Source organism: Gymnodraco acuticeps, unplaced genomic scaffold (genome assembly GCF_902827175.1).
Source record: "Gymnodraco acuticeps unplaced genomic scaffold, fGymAcu1.1, whole genome shotgun sequence".
Taxonomy (NCBI): domain Eukaryota; kingdom Metazoa; phylum Chordata; class Actinopteri; order Perciformes; family Bathydraconidae; genus Gymnodraco; species Gymnodraco acuticeps.
Window position 1 is genome coordinate 84,454 of NW_022992132.1, and position 25,547 is coordinate 110,000.

At 43.1% G+C, this 25,547-nt stretch overlaps 1 protein-coding gene across 1 annotated transcript in view; it reads right to left on the reverse strand.

Annotated features, from left to right (window-relative positions):
- Positions 1-25,547, reverse strand: part of LOC117538259 (netrin receptor UNC5D-like) — a gene marked incomplete at its 5' end in the record, with an annotated part of 56,775 nt that overhangs the window by 3,495 nt on the left and 27,733 nt on the right. The window contains 4 exon segments of the mRNA XM_034203855.1: positions 895-1,050; positions 2,444-2,602; positions 10,331-10,480; positions 18,114-18,335. Coding sequence (XP_034059746.1) covers positions 913-1,050; positions 2,444-2,602; positions 10,331-10,480; positions 18,114-18,335 — 669 coding nt within the window.

Consider the following 25,547-nt stretch of genomic DNA (forward strand, 5'->3'; position numbering starts at 1 on the left):
AGAGGACACACACATCATGCACGCTCACAGGGAACACACACACATCGTGCACACTCCCAGAGGACACACACATAGAGCATGCTCCCAGAGGACACACACACACACACGCCGTGCACGCTCCCAGAGGACACACACACACTGTGCACGCTCCCAGAGGACACACACATCATGCACGCTCACAGGGAACACACACACATCGTGCACACTCCCAGAGGACACACACACCGTGCACACTCCCATAGGACACACACATCGTGCACACTCCCAGAGGACACACACATAGTGCATGCTCCCAGAGGACACACACGCCGTGCACGCTCCCAGAGGACACACACACTGTGCACGCTCCCAGAGGACACACACACTGTGATGTCAGGAGGGCCGTAACTTTGTCCAGTAAATTGACAGGAATCTCATTGGCTAATATAGAATGCTTAGACAAGGACAGAGTTTTAAAACTGGCACACAGTATAGTGAGTGACCTGAGGCACCCTCTTGCCTCTTACTTTGAGCTGCTGCCATCCGGGCGGAGATACCGTGCCCCTTATTTAAAAAAGAACAGATCTCGGCTGTCTTTCGTCCCACAAGCCATCAAACCCCTGAATCAGTGATGGCTAGGACGCCCTGTTCACCCAGCTGGTCTGGCCCTGTCCCCCCTATTTCGCAAATGAGGGCCTATAGGCGCCTCGTCATGTCTGCCGATATCTGGTTTTCTTATGTCTGTTTGTTTTGATCTGTGTCTATGTTGTTGTCAGTGATGTATTGTCTTAACTTTTTAAATGCCTCTGTGATGTGCTGCAACCCATTTTCCCCTCGGGGGCTAATAAACGAATACTAATGTGATGTCTATGTCTGTGAGCGTGCACGCTCCCACACACACAGGGTGTTACTGACCTCTGGAGCTGCAGCTTCTCAGCGAGCAGCCTCCAGTCCTCGGCCGTGTCGAAGGTGCTGCAGATCCTCTGTTGGATGGAGGGGGGGATGCTGAAGGCCCCGGGGCCCGAGAGAGAGTCCGTCTGCAGGGGGGGGGGGGGGGGGTTCCTTCATCGTCTGCAGGGACACAGCAGGGGGTCAGACACCAGTTACTGACGCTGATCTGTGTTTAGTTATTTCACAGGTAGGTATGTAGGTAGGTAGGTATGAAGGTAGGTAGGAGGGTAGGTAGGTAGGTATGAAGGTAGGTAGGAGGGTAGGTAGGTATGAAGGTAGGTAGGAGGGTAGGTAGGTATGAAGGTAGGTAGGAGGGTAGGTAGGTAGGTATGAAGGTAGGTAGGAAGGTAGGTAGGTAGGTAGGTAGGTAGGAAGGAAGGTATGAAGGTCGGTCGGTAGGTAGGTAGGTAGGTAGGTAGGAAGGAAGGAAGGAAGGAAGGAAGGAAGGAAGGAAGGAAGGAAGGAAGGAAGGAAGGAAGGAAGGAAAGAAGGAAGGAAGGTAGGAAGGTAAGAAGGTAGGTAGGAAGGTAGGTATGAAGGTAGGAAGGTAGGTATGAAGGTAGGTAGGAAGGAAAGAAGGAAGGAAAGAAGGAAGGAAGGTAGGAAGGTAGGAAGGTAGGAAGGTAGGAAGGTAAATCCCGGCACACTGACAGGTTAATTGAGTTTGGTCTCAAATGTCAAATTGGATGAAAGTAAAGTCAGAGTTAGTTTTCCATCGTTCGTGTCCTCTTCTTTTAACGGCACCAAACTGGAGAGTTACTGCCTTTTCTCAGTGAAACACCTCCTAAAGTTTAAATAACAGAAACCCTCATACACTTCTCTCGTGCCAAGTCTACTGGAAAATCGGTTAAAATGTATGCTGTGAAAGAAACGTATCGACTCGAGTTGGTGTAAAAGCAAACTGCTGTGCTGGTGCTTTATCTGAATATTGATCCAATATACTGAGACCCACAATGTAACACACACACACACACACACACACACACACACACACACACACACACACACACACACACACACACACACACACACACACACACACACACACACACACACACACACACACACACACACACACACACACACACACACACACACACACACACACACACACACACACACACACACACACACACACACACACACACACACCACACACACACACACACACACACATTATACTGCTGTCTGTTTACTGTATTTGTGTGTGTGTGTGTGTGTATTTGTGTGTGTGTTTGTGTGTGTGTGTGTGTGTGTGTATGTGTGTGTGGAGATTTTAAGGGTGATCTGAATTCCACTCACAGCTCCTTTAAACGTTTTATTTCCTCCCGTCGAACCCGAACTAATCACGAAGCCAGGATTAAAACAAACCATCTGCGTCTCACAGCGACACCAGGAGGTCAAACAAAAGGGTTTGAGCGTGAGGTCGACGAACACGTTGGGAAGAAGCGTCTCAGGTGAAATCAAGGTGAGATTCAAATAAAGGTCAAAGGGCTTTATTGAAACCTCTCACCTGGGTCACGGCGGTGTAGACCTGCAGGATCTGCTCGTGACCTTTGACCTGTCGCACGCTGATCTTGCAGGAGAGCTGCGAGGTGTTGGGGGAGAATCTCTGCAGACTGAAGGCACAGTGCTGCCGGCTGCTGAACCACACCGAGCGGAACGAGAACTCCTGCAGCAACAACAACAACAACAACAACAACAATACATGATACACAGAGAGGGCAAAAGTACACACATCCTTTACTCAAGTAGAAGTACAGATACTCGTGTTTAAAGATACTCTGGTGAAAGTAGAAGTACTGACTAAACTTCTTTACTCACGTAAAAGTAAAGAACTTTGAAATGTACTTCAGTAAAAAGTACCCATAACTAGCAGCTGCTTTAAAGAGTACCTGACCTCCCTTTATATTAATAGAACAATAATGTCATTGTTAGCTAATGAATGTTTCCATGCTGAACAACGGCAACATGACAACGTTTCCATTGGTCCCTCTTCTTTAAGCCCGCGTCACACTGTCCCGAAAGTGACACCAGATGAAGGAAATGTTCAAATTCGGCTCTGATCGGAACAACATCGGGTCATTCGTGAGGGCATCTTAAGCCATCGTATGACCGCCGGTGGGGTTTCTCAGGCTCCGGCAGCAACTTCGTGAGCGGTGGAAAAATCTTTGGCATGCCAAGAAATTGCCGAAAGACCTTGCGAAGGTTCATTTCCGTGTTGAATTTGTGTATCCATTTTGCCCTTCGTAAGGCCATCGTGAGGGCATCTTGTTAAATCGTGTCATCTTCGTCTTTACTTCGTGTGATCATCGGTGCCATCGGGCATTTTTCACCTCATGAAGACAATACGAAGGAAACAAGAAGCTGCCCGATTGTTTTAGGAAGGCAACTCGCAATGCCGTCGTGTAGCTATCATATTATAGTACGATGACATCGAGATGGGACCAAGGTGTCGGCGAAGACAGCCAAATATGCGTAGCTCAAGCGTTTCCCATGTGTCATGGTAACGTGGACAAGGCCAGCCTCAGAGCATCTTCCTCAGTCAGTCCGGAGCAACTGTACAGAGCAGAGGCATGTGTAACTCCCAAAGCTTCAATCACAATTCAGTTCCTGCTGAGTGGCTTCGATGATGAGACAACCAGGGAAAAGAAGGCAGCAGCATTGCTTCTTTTGATGCACCTCAGAGAACATGATGAGCAACTCTTACAGGCATACTTGCCAACCCTCCCGATTTTCGCGGGAGCCTCCCGATTTCATTGCCCTCTCCCGGTTTCCTCCCGGGGTCATATTTCTCCCGATTTCTGACAAAATCAGATTTACTCACGACTGTTTCCACTCGGACTTTAATACAGCTACACCATTGTTTGGTTTCCATGGTAGCGCGTCTCATTAGTAGCGAGGAAGATAGTCACAGAAAACAGAACAAGAATCGACAACTCGACCCTCTGCTCACTCCTTTCCTGCCCACACACATGCTCCATCAAGGATGGTGCTACAGGCCGCAAGACAGTGCACTTACAACTACAATAAGCATGTTAATGTTAATCTAATACAGCTCCGGGGATCCCTGCTCCGGCGACCCTCCCCCCCCCCCACACGGTGGTTTTGGAAATGCTCCCGATTTCTGAGGTCTCATTTCTTGCTATTTGTGACCTGCTCTATCGAAATCAGTAGCAGTGAAGACACCTGTATTAACCTGTTGAGCCCTGAGCCTGTTTTTCAGGTCTCAGGCTCGAAAATAACATTCCCAGAACAATGGACTATAACTTCCCTTCTAAAAGGGTTACATTAATTATATATTTTTCTCAAAGCAATGATAAACCTGTGAGTTGGATGTCGAAAATTCAGAATCAACATAGATTTTTTTTTTTTTTAACTAAATTCAGATTGAACATAGTAAAAATATTTAAATGATAGTGTCCGTCCAAAAAAAAAACATTACTTATAGTGAAAACCACCCTTGGATGATGGGATAGTAGACTAAAAGCTTTAGGAATCCAAACTATAACATATAATAAGTACCCTGTATCAGGATTGATGCAAAACAAGAGACATTTTACCTTTTTAGAGAGATTTAGAAAGAAAAAAACACTTCAGGGGTCATTTGGGTGGATTTGCCGTATCTCTGGCCCCCCTCATTCGATGTTGATGATTGACATCTCTGTTTAACCGTCAGAGCCAATAGGATCGAGGGGAAGTTCCTAAAATCCATCTAAAAATTACCCATTGGTGAATGAATGCTGCGCAGCCAGAATGCCCAAAACAGGTGGCTATCATTAGCAGCTAATATGAAAACTCAGTTTTTGACATAAAAATGTAATTATGGATTATCAGTAATTATATTATGAGTAAATGACAGAGACACATTGGATTAACCTATGGATTCACCTTCAGCAGCGCTTTTATCGTTTTAATGCCATTGAACACGACTTTTGATCAGAATAACAGCAAAGGTAAGAGATGTCCCGTGAATGCTCCGTAAAGCTACGTGTTTTGATATATGTGTTTGCTTCTCCTGTCGCTTTAGCTTAGCGGTGGTGAGGTGAAGTCATGTGACCGTGCTGTAGTTCCTTTATAGCCCAACATTAGCCTCCTTTAGCTTAGCGGTGGTGACGTGAAGTCATGTGACCATGCTGTAGTTCCTTTATAGCCCAACATTAGCCTCCTTTAGCTTAGCGGTGGTGACGTGAAGTCATGTGACCGTGCTGTAGTTCCATTATAGCCCAACATTAGCCTCCTTTAGCTTAGCGGTGGTGAGGTGAAGTCATGTGACCGTGCTGTAGTTCCTTTATAGCCCAACATTAGCCTCCTTTAGCTTAGCGGTGGTGACGTGAAGTCATGTGACATTACATTACATTACATTGCATTTAGCTGACGCTTTTGTCCAAAGCGACTTACAATAAGTACATTCGACCAGGAAGACACAACCTTGAAGAAAACAGAATCATATAAGTATATCAGGTTTCATAGAGCCAAACATTTCAAGTGCTACTCAACTGGCTTTAGGTAATCCAGTCCTTTATTGGTATAAAAGTGCTTCGTTAATCGTTCTAACGCTCGAAGTGGAGTCGAAAGAGATGAGTTTTCAGTTTGCGCCGGAAGATGTGCAAGCTATCTGCCGTCCTGATGTCAATGGGGAGCTCATTCCACCATCTTGGAGCCAGGATAGCAAACCCACGTGTTTTCGCCGATGGGAACTTGGGTCCCCCTCGCAGCGAGGGCGCAACGAGTCGTTTGGCTGATGCAGAGCGTAGTGCACGTGCAGTGACCATGCTGTAGTTCCTTTATAGCCCAACATTAGCCTCCTTTAGCTTAGCGGTGGTGACGTGAAGTCATGTGACCATGCTGTAGGTCCTTTATAGCCCAACATTAGCCACCTTTAGCTTAGCGGTGGTGACGTGAAGTCATGTGACCATGCTGTAGTTCCTTTATAGCCCAACATTAGCCACCTTTAGCTTAGCGGTGGTGACGTGAAGTCATGTGGCCGCGCTGTAATTCCTTTATAGCCCAATATTAGCCTTCTTTAGCTTAGCGGTGGTGACGTGAAGTCATGTGACCGTGCTGTAGTTCCTTTATAGCCCAACATTAGCCACCTTTAGCTTAGCGGTGGTGACGTGAAGTCATGTGACCGTGCTGTAGTTCCTTTATAGCCCAACATTAGCCTCCTTTAGCTTAGCGGTGGTGACGTGAAGTCATGTGACCGTGCTGTAGTTCCTTTATAGCCCAACATTAGACACCTTTAGCTTAGCGGTGGTGATGTGAAGTCATATGACCGTGCTGTAGTTCCTTTATAGCCCAACATTAGCCACCTTTAGCTTAGCGGTGGTGACGTGAAGTCATGTGACCGTGCTGTAGTTCCTTTATAGCCCAACATTAGCCTCCTTTAGCTTAGCGGTGGTGACGTGAAGTCATGTGACCGTGCTGTAGTTCCTTTATAGCCCAACATTAGCCTCCTTTAGCTTAGCCGTGGTGAAGTGAAGTCATGTGACCATTCTGTAGTTCCTTTATAGCCCAACATTAGCCTCCTTTAGCTTAGCGGTGGTGAAGTCATGTGACCGTGCTGTAGTTCCTTTATAGCCCAACATTAGCCTCCTTTAGCTTAGCGGTGGTGACGTGAAGTCATGTGACCGTGCTGTAGTTCCTTTATAGCCCAACATTAGACACCTTTAGCTTAGCGGTGGTGATGTGAAGTCATATGACCGTGCTGTAGTTCCTTTATAGCCCAACATTAGCCACCTTTAGCTTAGCGGTGGTGACGTGAAGTCATGTGACCGTGCTGTAGTTCCTTTATAGCCCAACATTAGCCTCCTTTAGCTTAGCCGTGGTGACGTGAAGTCATGTGACCGTGCTGTAGTTCCTTTATAGCCCAACATTAGCCTCCTTTAGCTTAGCCGTGGTGAAGTGAAGTCATGTGACCATTCTGTAGTTCCTTTATAGCCCAACATTAGCCTCCTTTAGCTTAGCGGTGGTGAAGTCATGTGACCGTGCTGTAGTTCCTTTATAGCCCAACATTAGCCTCCTTTAGCTTAGCGGTTGTGACGTGAAGTCATGTGACCGTGCTGTAGTTCCTTTATAGCCCAACATTAGCCTCCTTTAGCTTAGCGGTTGTGACGTGAAGTCATGTGACCGTGCTGTAGTTCCTTTATAGCCCAACATTAGCCTCCTTTAGCTTAGCGGTTGTGACGTGAAGTCATGTGACCGTGCTGTAGTTCCTTTATAGCCCAACATTAGCCTCCTTTAGCTTAGCGGTGGTGACGTGAAGTCATGTGACCGTGCTGTAGTTCCTTTATAGCCCAACATTAGCCTCCTTTAGCTTAGCGGTTGTGACGTGAAGTCATGTGACCGTGCTGTAGTTCCTTTATAGCCCAACATTAGCCTCCTTTAGCTTAGCGGTTGTGACGTGAAGTCATGTGACCGTGCTGTAGTTCCTTTATAGCCCAACATTAGCCTCCTTTAGCTTAGCGGTGGTGACGTGAAGTCATGTGACCGTGCTGTAGTTCCTTTATAGCCCAACATTAGCCACCTTTAGCTTAGCGGTGGTGAGGTGAAGTCATGTGACCGTGCTGTAGTTCCTTTATAGCCCAACATTAGCCACCTTTAGCTTAGCGGTGGTGACGTGAAGTCATGTGACCATGCTGTAGGTCCTTTATAGCCCAACATTAGCCACCTTTAGCTTAGCGGTGGTGACGTGAAGTCATGTGACCATGCTGTAGTTCCTTTATAGCCCAACATTAGCCACCTTTAGCTTAGCGGTGGTGACGTGAAGTCATGTGGCCGCGCTGTAATTCCTTTATAGCCCAATATTAGCCTTCTTTAGCTTAGCGGTGGTGACGTGAAGTCATGTGACCGTGCTGTAGTTCCTTTATAGCCCAACATTAGCCACCTTTAGCTTAGCGGTGGTGACGTGAAGTCATGTGACCGTGCTGTAGTTCCTTTATAGCCCAACATTAGCCTCCTTTAGCTTAGCGGTGGTGACGTGAAGTCATGTGACCGTGCTGTAGTTCCTTTATAGCCCAACATTAGCCACCTTTAGCTTAGCGGTGGTGATGTGAAGTCATATGACCGTGCTGTAGTTCCTTTATAGCCCAACATTAGCCACCTTTAGCTTAGCGGTGGTGACGTGAAGTCATGTGACCGTGCTGTAGTTCCTTTATAGCCCAACATTAGCCTCCTTTAGCTTAGCGGTGGTGAAGTGAAGTCATGTGACCGTGCTGTAGTTCCTTTATAGCCCAACATTAGCCTCCTTTAGCTTAGCGGTGGTGAAGTCATGTGACCATTCTGTAGTTCCTTTATAGCCCAACATTAGCCTCCTTTAGCTTAGTGGTGGTGAAGTCATGTGACCATTCTGTAGTTCCTTTATAGCCCAACATTAGCCTCCTTTAGCTTAGCGGTGGTGAAGTCATGTGACCGTGCTGTAGTTCCTTTATAGCCCAACATTAGCCTCCTTTAGCTTAGCGGAGGTGACGTGAAGTCATGTGACCGTGCAGTAGTTCCTTTATAGCCCAACATTAGCCTCCTTTAGCTTAGCGGTTGTGACGTGAAGTCATGTGACCATGCTGTAGTTCCTTTATAGCCCAACATTAGCCTCCTTTAGCTTAGCGGTTGTGACGTGAAGTCATGTGACCGTGCTGTAGTTCCTTTATAGCCCAACATTAGCCTCCTTTAGCTTAGCGGTTGTGACGTGAAGTCATGTGACCGTGCTGTAGTTCCTTTATAGCCCAACATTAGCCTCCTTTAGCTTAGCGGTGGTGACGTGAAGTCATGTGACCGTGCTGTAGTTCCTTTATAGCCCAACATTAGCCTCCTTTAGCTTAGCGGTGGTGACGTGAAGTCATGTGACCGTGCTGTAGTTCCTTTATAGCCCAACATTAGCCACCTTTAGCTTAGCGGTGGTGACGTGAAGTCATGTGACCGTGCTGTAGTTCCTTTATAGCCCAACATTAGCCACCTTTAGCTTAGCGGTGGTGACGTGAAGTCATGTGACCGTGCTGTAGTTCCTTTATAGCCCAACATTAGCTTCTTACCTCAGAAATCATAGAGTGTTGTTAATATGTGGAGATTATCCTGCTGAACTAAACGTCTAAGAATCATAAACGTATTTTCTGCAATAATCCGAAATCAAATGGAGGAATCCCATTGGACCAGGGAGATGCTGCCTTCAGGGTCGGCCTATATGGAAATAACTATTGTTAAATAAAAGAAAGGAGATTCCAATTATAAACTCCTCCTCTGTTCAGTGAGTGTTAGAGGGAGCAGCTCTGGGGCAGAGTTCTGTGAGAGAGAGATATATGCAGAAACAGCTTTGATGTTTCATTAATGTCTGCGAGGAATCGTCCTTGACCTGTGCTGGAAAATGTCTCCGGCGTATTAAAAGTGACCTGTGATGGAGCGTGCATTTAAACCCCCCCCCCCCCGGTGTGTCTTTGATCTGCAGCCTGGTGTAGATAATGGAGTTGGGGGGGGGGGGGGGGGGAGTCCTTAGCAATAAGAGCTGACTTGATGTATGGCTCGACGCTCGGCTATTATTCTACACCTGCTCCACGAAGCTGCCTGCCATCAATAAGGCTGTGGATTCAAGCCAAGAGGGGGGCTTTGGAACTGAGCTGCATTCAGGTCTTTAAGCGTACAGTAGCTGTGTGCGTCACTCTTTAGTGTCCCCTGGTCTCCCAGCTGTGTGTGTCACTCTTTAGTGTCCCCTGGTCTCCAGCTGTGTGCGTCACTCTTTAGTGTCCCCTGGTCTCCCAGCTGTGTGCGTCACTCTTTAGTGTCCCCTGGTCTCCCAGCTGTGTGCGTCACTCTTTAGTGTCCCCTGGTCTCCCAGCTGTGTGCGTCACTCTTTAGTGTCCCCTGGTCTCCCAGCTGTGTGCGTCACTCTTTAGTGTCCCCTGGTCTCCCAGCTGTATGCATCACTCTTTAGTGTCCCCTGGTCTCCCAGCTGTGTGCGTCACTCTTTAGTGTCCCCTGGTCTCCCAGCTGTGTGCGTCACTCTTTAGTGTCCCCTGGTCTCCCAGCTGTGTGCGTCACTCTTTAGTGTCCCCTGGTCTCCCAGCTGTATGCGTCACTCTTTAGTGTCCCCTGGTCTCCCAGCTGTATGCGTCACTCTTTAGTGTCCCCTGGTCTCCAGCTGTGTGCGTCACTCTTTAGTGTCCCCTGGTCTCCAGCTGTATTTTGAGCTTCTTCAGGGTTTGGTTTCTGCAGCTTTTAGTAGACGCTGCCATGTCTCCTCAAGCTGCTGAATGTTCTCTAGACGCTGCATGTGCTGTCAAGTTGCTGAAGACGTTTCTTCATGTGGAACCTTTGGGTTTTTATATCTGCATCGTTTCTGAAGCTGCAGCGTGTTTCTCCTGATGGAAATGTTTCATTCTTCACTCTCACATCTTGTTCTTGCAGCGTTTACCTGACAGGTGGTGAAGGGTTTGATGCTCCACAGGAACTGAGGAACATCCTGGATGGACACCTGGAGGCTGAAGGTGTTCGCCAGGAAAGGCAACGTCTTGGGCTCCTCGAGGAGCTGCCCCCCCCGACTCATCTCCGCCGACACCACTCCCTGAAGGGGGAGGGAGGAGAGGAAACAAGGAGGGAGTGGAAGGGAAGGAAACAAGGAAGGAGAGGAAGGGAATAAGAGTCAGAGGATGTACACACGAATACAATATAAAAGAACAGAATGTAAATGTCCAGAGCTCCAACAGTGCAACATATTATATGCAGGTTATGTTGCTAGACTAGTCTACATGTCAGAAAATAAATAAATAGTTAGCTCAAAGATGCAGAGAATGTTGAAAGTGACCAAGTACATGGTAAATAGAATAACAGATAAAAGAACAGTTAAATATCGTATAGTGAAATACAATTAAATACTGTTTAACCAGTTATAACTATGGATTATCTATGGATTTGAGGCTTTGCAGACCATTTACATGCACTAAAATCTATAGAACAAATTGACGCACATCAAAATCCAAATCCAAAGTACAAGCCTTTCTATGTTTACACTCAATTTTATTAAATGAAAAACCAATCACCTAGCTTTAAATCTAATTGCACGACTACATTTGGTGGAATGATTCATCTTTTGGATTACAGCCTTGGTTCTGATGGCATTTTTAAGAGTATCAGAATATCTTTCTTGACAAAAGCTGCTCAATTTGGATGCCTCTGCAATAATGGCATTCTGTTTACTTCCATTTACAATCTGCCTTTGTGTGTTCTCTCCAGTTTTCCATCAGTGACGTGTGCAGAGCCACGAGGGGATCACAGTATTCAGAGCCATCTGTCTCCAAACTGAGGCAAAACACACTCAGACGTGAAGTTGGAAAACTACAATCGATGCCCAAAGACATACATGTTCTTCAGCAGCATGCAGAAGACTCCAGCGTTTCTACATTATCAACATTGAATGTATCACTAAAAGAAAATGTGAATTTATAACGGGGAAAAAAACGCTCCTACCACATTTTCTTGTAGTTGTATTTGCATGTTCCCATACCTCATGTGGCTATAGCTGTTAGCATGTGAGCTACAAGCTGTATATTTTAGATTCCATATAGCCTAGCATGTAGCTAACTATGATTTATGATGATGTGAAAAAGTGCAGCTAATGTAGAAGGTCTTAAAGCTGCATTCTCTCTAATATCCAGCAGGGGGAAACATTTTGTCAGATTATATAGAAGTCTATGAAAAAACGATCCTACTTCTCACTTGATTTATTACCTCGGTAAACATTCTCCTGACGAGTTCATGGTCTTAATCTTTAGTTTCAAGTCTTCTTCAACACAACATGATGATCATTTATTGAATTATGGTCCCATTTTGAGTGAAATAGACGATGAAGCAGAGTATGCTAAGTGCTAACGGTAGCGACCTATCTAACTGCCATTGACATCACATGTTACTTGTTAGACGCTTTTATCCAAAGCGACTTACATACTCAATACTGTGGACGATCCCCACAGGAGCACTTTGGGGTGAAGAGTCTCAGGGACACAACGACATGCTGACTGCAGTGGGGTTTGAACCTGTGACCCCCTAATCCCAACACCAACGCACTAGACCACTGCGCCACACGCCTCCCTATGACATGTCGCTACCACGCTGTTGTCTTTGTATATCTCTCACAGCTTAAACCCAAATGCTGAATTTGGAAGCTGTATTCTACAAACCAATGGATAATATAATGGTGACTATACTTTCATTACTTACATAGAGTCTATGGTTGATGGTTTTAACATATTCACAGCTACCATGATGCAAGTTTTCTGTCGCCTGTGAATTATGTTTTTAGATGCAATGTCAAACATCCAGAAAAGTTCAATAAAAAAATGTGAGGTGTTGGACTTCAGGTAATTGTCAAAACATTTGTTTGTAAATGTTTAAGGCTAAAGGCTAAATGTTTAAGGCTAAATGTTTAAGGCTAAATGTTTAAGGCTAAATGTTTAAGGCTAAAGGCTAAATGTTTAAGGCTAAATGTTTAAGACTAAAGGCTAAATGTTTAAGGCTAAAGGCTAAATGTTTAAGGCTAAATGTTTAAGGCTAAATGTTTAAGGCTAAAGACTAAAGGCTAAATGTTTAAGGCTAAATGTTTAAGGCTAAATGTTTAAGGCTAAATGCTAAATGTTTAAGGCTAAAGGCTAAATGTTTAAGGCTAAATGTTTAAGGCTAAATGTTTAAGGCTAAATGCTAAATGTTTAAGGCTAAATGTTTAAGGCTAAATGTTTAAGGCTAAATGTTTAAGGCTAAATGTTTAAGGCTAAAGGCTAAATGTTTAAGGCTAAATGTTTAAGGCTAAAGGCTAAATGTTTAAGGCTAAATGTTTAAGGCTAAAGGCTACAGGCTAAAGGTTGAGGTGAATAGTATTTCTTGTGGCGTTTAGTTGAACGTCTGCCAGCAGAATACTGATCAATCTCCTGCAGGAGTCCATCGGGTCTCCAGCGCTGAACGCTGACCTTGGACATGGACTTGCTGCTGGAGAGAAATTATTTTAACCCATTCCTAAACAACTAGATTGTGTCTGTCTTTGTTGCTACGAGCTAATATCAAAATGAGAAGAAGAAATGAGGAGATCAGGAGGAAATACATATGCAGTAAATGTGAAAAAGTTGTTGAAGAGGTAAACCTTTAATGTCAAAACTGCCATTAAATATTAACATTATTTTCCACTTCACTGACTTAAATCTTTTAACCAACATCAGTCCTTTCTACTACTACCAATCATTTCTTATTTTACACAACTCTTTAAATTCCAGTTTCTATGCCACTGTTGAAATATATTTAAACCACAACAAGTTCTGTATATTGTACGATTTGTATTCAGGCCCAAGCACCCACAAATGTGGAGCTATTGAAATCCCTAAATGAATCACCAATACTAATATTGATGGCAAATTGAACTGTGTTTTTGAGTGCCTTAACGTGAGCCTAAACATATTAGTTTGACTTATATTGATATTTTAGGGGTCTTATGCTCAGGGCGTTGGTACAGCATCCACTAAAAAGTTGCTCAAATTCAGCCCCTTGTTGGATTCTCTGACAGGTCTGAAAAATAGTAGGCATGCGTAGCTTGGGGAGACAAAAAAAGCCTCTTGGTGGCATATCGTAAAACCAACAGGAAGTCTGCCATTTTGGATTATTGTGCAATTTCTGGCCAAATTTCCTCCGATTGACCTTCTATTTACTCAGTACAATTTTAAGGCCTTGAAGCTCAAAAGTTATTGAAAGCTTTAGTCGTCATTTGTATTTGTTATGAATGAAAATAGCTGAAATGATTGACAGATGTGTCAGACATGTCAAGTCCCAAAATATCCCTAGTGATGCACAGGGAGTAAAGAGACGGCAGCCTTTCTGCAGCATCTGAGAAAAGATCACAAGTCTGCCAATCATGACCCTGTTTGTGTTGCTTCCTGCGGATTAGTGTGTGATAAAACACACAGCGAGACACGCTGCAGCCCAGGGGAGAAACTAAAGTCTGGCATCTGCCCGGCAGCCTGGAAATTCATAAAGCAAATCCAGAGTGCATGTTAAAGCCAGCTGCCAGTGATAGAGAAAGGTCTCCCGGGGGGCGGAGGCTCGATATTCCTGATGTTTACAGATCAGTTCTCAATGCTGGAGGATAATCAAGTCAGACAAGACTTAGAAGAGAGAAGGATTGGTTAACATTTATATGGCAGTGTTTTTGACCCCCCAAGAATGAGCCGAGCCTTGAAGCAACGTGATGAGGCCCAAAAATACTTTTCCCCCACTGACTTACTTTGGAAAAGAGACAAGAGTAAATCAGCAGACACATTTTGTTTGTCTACTCCATTTATTTGACTGAGACGGATGTGATTGGAGGTGGGGTTTAACACCGGGGGCGTGGCTTAATGCTAGGAAAGGCTTAATAATTGGAGGTGGGGTCTAATGCTGGGATGTAGAATTGAATGCATGCTCTATTGACCCATTGGATGCGGAAAATGGACCAGAAGATCCAGAAAAGAGTCCAAGAAGATCCAGAAAAGATCCACTTAGAATCTAAGGTCACATATACACCTAACAGTCGCTCTCTGCTGCGCACCAGACGACAGTTTGTTGCATTGTTTCATTCTTCAGAAGGCTCGGTTTGCGTTCACACGGCAAAACTCAAACGGACTATAAACTTTAAACACAAGTCATGTGCACGGAAATGCTGTTCAACCATTGGTCAGACATTAAGGGGGTTAAAAACGCAAATCTCTACCGGAGCCTACGCCATGGAGCATCGGCAGATTATTTTCATGCTGTTGTTAATCTGGAGAACATATCAATGGACTCTAGCAGACGGCGCATATGATTATATAATCAGACAACGTGCGATAAAAACCATCCGCGTTCTTGTGACATGTAAATACTACGCTTCCTATGTTTTGGTGCGGACTGCGTTCACACCAACCCGCTCCAGAGTTCACTAGCAAGCGGTCTGAGACCACCTCTTTAAGGTGGACCAGTGTCCAGTTGTTTAGTTCACTTCAGAGGTCTTAGACTGCGTTCACACCGACCCAAACGAACCGCACCAAGCGGTTCGATTCAACCAGACTATGCAAGGCTGGTGTGAACGCGACCTAAGGAAGATCCAGGGAAGATTCCGGGAAAAAACAGGTAAGATCCAGGGAACATCTGGGGAAGGTTCTGGAACGATTTCAGTCAAATCCAGGGAAATATCCAGAAAAGATCCATTGAAGATCCAGGAAAGATCCAGGGAAGAACCAGAGAAGAAGATCCAGGACAAATCCAGGAAAAATCCATTGAAGATCCAGGAAAGATCCAGGGAAGAACCAGAGAAGAAGATCCAGGGAAGATCCAGGAAAGATCCAGGAAAGATCCAGGGAAGAACCAGAGAAGAAGATCCAGGGAAGATCCAGGAAAGATCCAGGAAAGATCCAGGGAAGAATCAGAGAAGAAGATCCAGGACAAATCCAGGAAAAATCCTGTATAAATCCAGGAAAGATCCAGGAAAAATTCAGTATAAATCCAGTAATAATCACAGAAAGATCCAGGAAAGGTCCAGGGATTATCCAGAAAAATCCAGTATAAATTCCGGAAAGATCCATGTAAGGTTTAGGAAAGATTTTTGCTTCATGCAACACCTCTATCGCTGTATTCTCTACTCTTTATACATCCAAGAGTCTACCACACTATCAACTCTACGGAGTGTAATAATTCTGCTTCTATTCTACTGATAGACATTAATCCCAAACACCCACTCAAGCATTACTGTGAAAATATGTTGAACATTTGCTTATACAATCTTTACTCTGCAACTTCATGTCATGATTTGCCACAATGCATCGTGGCAATGCATATATATCTGCAGGTCACCCTTGAAAAAGAGATCTTTTGATCTCAAGGGGCTTTCACCTGGTTAAATAAAGGCTACAAACAATATATATGGAAGACGGTTAGGGCCAGATGGGAATTTCTAGATCTGACGAAAAATGATGTTTTTATATTGAGATTAAACTCAAAAATTATCTATATTTTCTTATACAAAAAGAAAAATTCGTAATTCTGAGAAAGAAATCGGAATTTCACCTTTTTGCAGAATAATGAGGAAATATATAAATAAAACAATTCACAAAATGTTGACTTTTTTAAATAAGTCAGGAATCTTAAGAAAGTCACTTCACAAAAAAAATTGACTTTAATCAATTAATTAATATACTGAATTTAACAAAAAAACACTTTTGTCAAATCGCCTTTTGTTCACGTGGCTCAATTCCTCTTCCAATCACAGCGAACTGAAATAGATGCTGTACCTGACATCCAGAATACTGACCGTCTCCCCATTTTCAAATCACGTCTTCAAACGTCTCTCTTCACACTGGCACATCCTCCCTGATCACATCACACATCCTCTGCTTTTCTGTTTTTTATTGATTGATTATATTGTCGTGTTCTTTGGACTTTTGTTTTGTGTACCTTGTACAGCGACCTTGAGAGCCTTGAAAAACACCTTTATAAATCTAGAAATTCTGACTTTTTCCTCAACATTTTGACTTTTTCTCTAAAATCCTGACTTTTTCTCTAAATCTCCAAAATTCTGACTTTTTCTCAAAATTCTGACTTTTTCTAAAAATGTTGACTTTTTCTCTAAAAATCCTGACTTTTTCTCAAAATTCTGAATTTTTCTCAACATTTTGACTTTTTCTCTAAAAATCCTGACTTTTTCTCAAAATTCTGACTTTTTCTCAACATTTTTCTCAAAATTCTGAATTTTTCTCAACATTTTGACTTTTTCTCTAAAAATCCTGACTTTTTCTCAAAATTCTGAATTTTTCCCAACATTTTCCTCAAAATTCGGATTTTTTCCCCAAATCTCTGACATCCAGAATGTCCACGTCTCCAAACGTCTCTCTTCACACTGGCAGATCCTCCCTGATCACACATCCTCTGCTTTTCTGTTTTATTGAGCGATTATATTGTCATGTATGGCGAGCTTGAGAGCCTTGAAAGGCACCTTTATAAATAAAATGTATTATTATTATTAATTATTATAATTAGGGCCGGGACTCGATTAAAAAAATTAATCTAATTAATTAGAGGCTTTGTAATTAATTAATCGAAATTAATCGCATTTTTTATCAAATAAATATTTGACCTGAGAACAGTGAGAAGCAATTTTTCACATGGATTTTAGTATACCATTAGGCGCATTCACACCGCAGTACTTTTCCCACAAAGGTTCATGAGAACTTAGTTCATGAGAACTCTTTGAACCTGGGGGTGGATTAGGCAAATGAAGCCGCTGACGTCACTTCTTCTTCTTCTGCTTTGGGTTTACTGGCAGGCCGCAAACCACTTCACGGCGTATACTGCCGCCCAAAGTCCCCGGCCGGAAGTCCCCGGAGTTGGGGAAGGCTTCAGTAGAAGCTGCTGGGAGTCCCAGCAGCTTCTACTGAAGCCTTCCGAGTAAATCGCCAGAACGCCGACACCTCCTCATCTCCACCGCTCCCATGTTTTATTTTGTGTTGCCATAAGTTAGTCTCTCTGCGTTTCTGCGCTGGGCTAATGCTAATGCTAATAATGCTAATGCGAGGATAATAAAATGGCGGCTTCACAAAACTTTTTGGGAGTTTTACGGGGCGTGGTTTGTAATCCGCCCAGCCAATCAGAAATATAGCTCTTTTCTCACAAGAGAGCCGTACGAAAGTCCCTGCTCTCTAGCAGCTCTCTGCTCTCTAGCAGGGACTTTCGTGGGGGTAAAAAGGTTCTCATGAACTAATTTTAGTACCGGCTCTTTTTGGTGTGAACGCGATAAAAGAGGCTAACGTCCACGCTAGCTTCCACGCTAGCTGCTATATGTTTTGCATTGAGGTGATACTTGAGGCTTGATGTGCTGCGGTGATATGCGAATTCCTTTTTGCATAATTTGCACACAACCGTGCTCTTATCGACGCTTCCATCCGTCCGTTTTTTAAAACAACATTTCCCACTGTTGTTCACTGTGGTTTGTTGTTGTCTGAAGTCATGAACGTTAGTTGGTGCTCCAGTATAATCGGTACGCCTGAAACTCATCCAGTGAGAAACGTTCCGCGGTGCAAAAATAAGTGCGATTAAAATGCGTTAATTTTTTTAACGCGTTAATTTTTGTGTAATTAATTAATCTTAATTAACGCGTTAAAGTCCCGGCCCTAATTATAATACATGATGTTATTATAATAAATGCTGCTCACCTGAAAGGCGTGTGGCGTGTCGTCCACACAGTAAACCCTCAGGATGTAGCTCATGGCCTCCAGACCCCCGAACACAGCCAGCTTCAGCCTCTTCACGGCGTTCTGAGTCAGCGGCTCGCCAACCAGAGCGTACGATCCCGGCTGATCCAGGAGCAGGTGCACACTCCCACAGTCCAGCAGGCAGTAACAGGAAGTGGACTCTTCCTCCACCGACATCACTTCCTGTAAATGAGAAGAAGAAGAAGTTGTTAGAGAAATATCCCTGGTCTCCGGCTTGAGCTTCAATCTCAGGATCCATGTATTTATGATCCTCTCATGAATGGAAGTAGTCATCACATGCAGAATAGCTAATATATCAAAATTCTGACTTTTTCTCAAAATCCAAAAAATTCTGACTTTTTTCTCAAAATCAAAAATAATTCTGACTTTTTTCTCAAAATCAAAGAATTCTGACTTTTTCTACAAATTCTGACTTTTTTCTCAAAACCAAAAAATTCTGACTTTCCCTAAACATTCTGACTTTTTATCAAAATGTTCTAATGCAGTAATGCTGGGATGTAGAGTTACATGCATGCTATATGGACCCAATGGATGCAGAAGATGGACCAGAAGAGCCAGAAAATATCCACTAAGAATCTGGGAAAGTCTCAGGGAAGATCCAGGGCGGTATATGTAATGAATGTACACACTGAAAGTAGCACACTGAGTAAATATCCATGCCCAGAGCTGCACAGATGTGAGTAGAGATGTGTGTAAATGAACTCACAGCGGTGTGTATCCTGTATTGCGTTGTGGTGCCGCTGAATAACGGTGTGTGTAACATCACACTGGTTGAAATCACGCAGCGGAAACTCACACCGGTTGTAAGCCGTCTCCAGAGATAATGAAAAGCATTTCCTACATGAGTGATGGTTTCAGTACATCGCAGAACACAAAGCAGTCTTTACGAACAAGACGGAGCGTTTTATTTATGAGGCGACGGCAGCATGTGACGGGAAGCATTTCATTATCTTCACCAGGAACAGGAAGGTTTTATGGTCTCTCAGATTCTCCTTTCCTTTCCAACTCGCTCCTTTCAAATCCTTTCCTATCCTTTCATTTCCTTTCCAACTTGTTCCTTTCCTTTCAAATCCTTTCCAGTCGTTTACTTTCCAGTCGTTTTCTTTCATTTCCTTTCCTTTTCTTTCATTTCCTTTCCAACTTGTTCCTTTCCTTTCCAGTCCTTTCCTTTCCTTTCTAACTTGTTCCTTTCCTTTCCAGTCCTTTCCTTTCCTTTCCTTTCTAACATGTTCCTTTCCTTTCCTTCCCTTTCTAACTTGTTCCTTTCCTTTCCATTCATTTTCTTTCCTTTCTAACTTGTTCCTTTCCTTTCCATTCCTTTTCTTTCCTTCCCTTTCTAACTTGTTCCTTTCCTTTCCAGTCCTTTCCTTTCCTTCCCTTTCTAACATGTTCCTTTCCTTCCCTTTCTAACTTGTTCCTTTCCTTTCCATTCATTTTCTTTCCTTTCTAACTTGTTCCTTTCCATTCCTTTTCTTTCTTTTCCTTTCGAACGTGTTCCTTTCCTTTCCAGTCCTTTCCTTTCCTTCCTAACTTGTTCCTTTCCTTTCCATTCCTTTTCTTTACTTTCCAATCATTTACTTTCCTTCATTTAATTTCCTTTCCAATCACTTATTCTCTTTTCCATTCCTTTCCTTCCTATCCTTCCTATACTTTCCTATTTTCACCTTACATCTCCGCTACTGTCCTCAACTTCACTTTCCTTTGTTTGGTTTCTTCACTTTCCTTTGTTTGGTTTCCTTTCCTTTCCGACCCTTCCCAATTTTTGTTTCTCCTCTTTCTTTATATTTCATTCCCTTTCCTTTCCCATCCTTTCCTTACCTTTCCTTAATTTCATTTCCAATCACTTCCTTTTCTTTCCATTAATTTCCTTTCAAATCCTTTCTTTCACTTTCCTTGGTTTGGTTTCCTTTCCTTTCCGGATCTTCCCGATTCCTTTTCATTCCAACTTTTTTTTATTTCCTCCTCCCCGTTCTTTCTTTGCCTTACACTCCCTTTCCTTTCCAACTCTTTCGAATTCCTTTCCTTTCCTTTACTATCCGTTCCTTTCCTTCCATTTTTACAAGGCATTAACACGATCACTTGGAAAATAAGTGGAAATACAAATAAATGTTGTTGTAAATGAAAATATATTTCCTCGTATTCAGTGCATTGTGTTGTTAGACCATAATTATCAGAACTCAAAAGTTGTGTTGGTTTTTCTGTATAAGGATAATCCAGGCAGAGGAAGGCAGCAAATTCACCTTCAAATACTTTCCTGTCATCACAAAAACATCTCACAATATTGTCAGGCAGTTTGTTTTGATACGTCCATCATGAGATGATTCACTTTAATGAGGAGCAGTGAGACCAAACAGCACGGCCTCACGAATAATCACAAATCAACTGTCAGTCAATCAAAATGCACGTTACGCCCTGCTGGTTCCCGCATCGTTAATACAATCCTGCCTGTTACTTACCGGCAGTGTCGGGAGTAACGCGTTACAAGTAACTGTAACTTTTTGCGGCAACTAGTACTCTAACGCATTACTTTTTAAATTCAGTAACTCAGTTAACGTTACTACCTGGTGCGTTACTCCGTTAGTTGTTTTGATATAGTCAACAGCCAGGCGAACAGAGATGAGAACTGTACTTAAGTACTTGAGTAAATGTACTTAGATACTTCCTGTGTCACATGCGGAGACGGGCCGTGGGCGTGTTTGTGTTGTTTACTAACAAGACTATCATGGCGGCGGCGGAGCTCAAGTCTAGTTTCTCCACCTGGAGATATTCTCACTATTTCACTTTTGTCGAGCACAAAGAAAAGAACGTTTTAGTTAAATGTAAGTTGTGTCTTGGCGGGTCAAAGATCCTATCTACTGCCCAAACCAGTCATTCAAATCTCTTAAAACATCTGCAAAAACAACATGCTGGGACGAAGCTCGTAGCTAAGACCACAGAGACTCAGCCGACGCCACTCCACCTCCACCTAAGCAACAGCGGCTGGATTTTAACCGAGGGACTGCTGGCCAGGGAAAAGTCGATAAAGCCATTGCACGGTATGTTGTAGAACACATGCAGGCTATTGCTACAGTGGAGTCACCCGCTTTCAGGGAGCTAGTTAGCATGATAGCATGTCCGGGCGGCACGCGGCATATGGGACGGAACACTTTTTCCAACTACCTGGAGAAAGAATATACAAAAATGGAAAGCCAGCTAATATCGATGCAATCCAGATTGCATATAATGCATGTCAAGTTGATCAACAGATTGTATTATTCTCCAATGCAATAACAGTACTGAAATGAAGGCTATAAGGGCATTAATGGGAGCCCTTTGTTAAAGTAACTAAAACGTTTCACAGTAACGCATTACTTTTGGGTTTAAGTAACTAGTAAAGTGACTGCGTTACTTTTGACATGAAGTAACTAGTAATGGTAACTAGTTACTGGTTTTCAGTAACTAGCACAACACTGCTTACCGGTATGAGCATTTCCACGAGTTGGAAGAACCTTAAATAACCCATACATCTTTCACCACAAACTGTCTTTCCTCCTTTCTGATTCCCACCAATAGAGTGGAGCAGTGACGAGTCCTAAAACCAGGAAGTGAGTCAGCATTTCTCCACTTCCTGTTCCCTCGTCTCAGAGCCAATGGGATCTCTCCATAGGTTGTGGAAACTATCTGAACTAAGGTCTGTGGTTGAGACACATTGAAGACACGGATCACGTTTTGTTCTAGGACATTAAATCATCAGCAGTGACCCCACTGGTGATTTCTGAAGAGTTGACGTGTCTGAGAAACGATGGTTGTTACCGAGTGGCTGAATAGGACTACAGAAGTCGTGGAGGCCGTTGTACGTCATTACGCCGAACATGTGAACACTCCTCTGAGTTAGTTTCTGTTCTGCTTGAAAGCAAGTCCCTGCCTCCTGCAGACTGTTCCAACAAACGCTTCAACTCGTTCCATCTAGAATCTGTATGTTTGAATCTGGATCTGAAGTCGGCGTGACGTTGAAGTCGTGCTGCTGGACTCGGCTGTAGCTCCTTTATAGCATCACGTTAGCATTTAGCTTCTGGCCATTAGATTTATGATTAGAACATTATAAAAGTAGACATGTGGAGATTATCCTGAACAAAACATTTATCAAACAGGTTTGTTTTCCACAGATCTTAATTCGAGCTATTTTCCCAAATCCTCTGGAGAGATCCCATTGGCTCTGAGACGAGGGAACCAGCAGCTTCCTGCAGGGTAAATACGTCATCCCTGCTCCGCACTATTGTTTACTTACAGGTATGAGTATTGACACGAGTTGGAAGAACTCGTACATCTTTCACCACGAACTGTCTTTCCTCCTTTCTGATTCCCACAATGCACCAATTTATCCTCTGTTGGCAAATACATTTGACCGGCTCCTGCATTATGATCAGTATGGCTCAGTGAATTCAACTTAAAGTGGGAAATATCACCACGCCGCCCTTCTGTGAATACTTTAGGTTCATGCAAACACACTGCAACATGGCACTGAAGAACAATACACAGTGTGAGAGTGGGCGGTGTTTTTATAATCGCCGCTGAAATAAGGCTTTTATTTTTAAATAGCATTTGTAGATATTGTGCTTCTCTGTCTAACTCGAGGTTGGATGGTAAGTCATTATTTCTGAGCAGAAAGCTCTGAGCCATTTAATCATTTAATATTAGAGTGATATCTCAAAGCAACATGAATCTTGACTTCATTGACATCCCTGCCTCATTCGCAGCGCATGCACATCTTGAGAAATTGCCCTCTTTCTTAATATAAATATATATTTTTTTCTTGGTCACACAAGAGCAGCGCTTCTGTGCGTATGAGACGCAACGTTAGGTAAACATGAGCTTGATGACAAAAGGAGAAAACATAGAAACTGTGAGACCTGCGTTAGCAAACAAGATGTCGGCAGAAAAGCTCAAAAGGGATCAATCGCTGCTTGAAGGAATATTACAAAATAGATCATGGCATTGGGTAACCTGTTGTTATGAAGGGGGTATATCAGTATGTAGAGTCTCTACTTTAAAGAGTCCTCTCCTGCTGATGTTCAAGTGTATATCAGTATGTAGTGTCTCTACTTTAAAGAGTCCTCTCCTGCTGATGTTCAGGTGTATATCAGTATGTAGTGTCTCTACTTTAAAGAGTCCTCTCCTGCTGATGTTCAGGTGTATATCAGTATGTAGTGTCTCTACTTTAAAGAGTCCTCTCCTGCTGGTGTTCAGGTGTATATCAGTATGTAGTGTCTCTACTTTAAAGAGTTCTCTCCTGCTGATGTTCAGGTGTATATCAGTATGTAGTGTCTCTACTTTAAAGAGTCCTCTCCTGCTGATGTTCAGGTGTATATCAGTATGTAGTGCCTCTACTTTAAAGAGTCCTCTCCTGCTGATGTTCAGGTGTATATAAGTATGTAGTGTCTCTACTTTAAAGAGTCCTCTCCTGCTGATGTTCAGGTGTATATCAGTATGTAGTGTCTCTACTTTAAAGAGTCCTCTCCTGCTGATGTTCAGGTGTATATCAGTATGTAGTGTCTCTACTTTAAAGAGTCCTCTGCTGCTGATGTTCAGGTGTATATCAGTATGTAGTGTCTCTACTTTTCTACTTTAAAGAGTCCTCTCCTGCTGATGTTCAGGTGTATATCAGTATGTAATGTCTCTACTTTAAAGAGTCCTCTCCTACTGATGTTCAGGTGTATATCAGTATGTAGTGTCTCTACTTTAAAGAGTCCTCTCCTGCTGATGTTCAGGTGTATATCAGTATGTAGTGTCTCTACTTTAAAGAGTCCTCTCCTGCTGATGTTCAGGTGTATATAAGTATGTAGTGTCTCTACTTTAAAGAGTCCTCTCCTGCTGATGTTCAGGTGTACATCAGTATGTAGTGTCTCTACTTTAAAGAGTTATCTCCTGCTGATCTTCAGGTGTATATCAGTATGTAGTGTCTCTACTTTAAAGAGTCCTCTCCTGCTGATGTTCAGGTGTATATCAGTATGTAGTGTCTCTACTTTAAAGAGTCCTCTGCCTGCTGATGTTCAGGTGTATATCAGTATGTAGTGTCTCTACTTTAAAGAGTCCTCTCCTGCTGATGTTCAGAGTGTATATCAGTATGTAGTGTCTCTACTTTAAAGAGTCCCTCTCCTGCTGATGTTCAGGTGTATATCAGTATGTAGTGTCTCTACTTTAAAGAGTCCTCTCCTGCTGATGTTCAGGGTGTATACCAGTATGTAGTGTCTCTACTTTAAAGAGTCCTCTCCTGCTGATGTGCAGGTGTATATCAGTATGTAGTGTCTCTACTTAAAGAGTCCTCTCCTGCTGATGTTCAGGTGTATATCAGTATGTAGTGTCTCTACTTTAAAGAGTCCTCTCCTGCTGATGTTCAGGTGTATATCAGTATGTAGTGTCTCTACTTTAAAGAGTCCTCTCCTGCTGATGTTCAGGTGTATATCAGTATGTAGTGTCTCTACTTTAAAGAGTCCTCTCCTGCTGATGTTCAGGTGTATACCAGTATGTAGTGTCTCTACTTTAAAGAGTCATCTCCTGCTGATGTTCAGGTGTATATCAGTATGTAGTGTCTCTACTTAAAGAGTCCTCTCCTGCTGATGTTCAGGTGTATATCAGTATGTAGTGTCTCTACTTTAAAGAGTCCTCTCCTGCTGATGTTCAGAGTGTATATCAGTATGTAGTGTCTCTACTTTAAAGAGTCCTCTCCTGCTGATGTTCAGGTGTATATCAGTATGTAGTGTCTCTACTTTAAAGAGTCCTCTCCTGCTGATGTTCAGGTGTATACCAGTATGTAGTGTCTCTACTTTAAAGAGTCCTCTCCTGCTGATGTTCAGGTGTATATCAGTATGTAGTGTCTCTACTTTAAAGAGTCCCTCTCCTGCTGATGTTTCAGGTGTATATCAGTATGTAGTGTCTCTACTTTAAAGAGTCCTCTCCTGCTGATGTTCAGGTGTATATCAGTATGTAGTGTCTCTACTTTAAAGAGTCCTCTCCTGCTGATGTTCAGGTGTATATCAGTATGTAGTGTCTCTACTTTAAAGAGTCCTCTCCTGCTGATGTTCAGGTGTATATCAGTATGTAGTGTCTCTACTTTAAAGAGTCCTCTCCTGCTGATGTTCAGGTGTATATCAGTATGTAGTGTCTCTACTTTAAAGAGTCCTCTCCTGCTGATGTTCAGGTGTATATCAGTATGTAGTGTCTCTACTTTAAAGAGTCCTCTCCTGCTGATGTTCAGGTGTATATCAGTATGTAGTGTCTCTACTTTAAAGAGTCCTCTCCTGCTGATGTTCAGGTGTATATCAGTATGTAGTGTCTCTACTTTAAAGAGTCCTCTCCTGCTGATGTTCAGGTGTATATCAGTATGTAGTGTCTCTA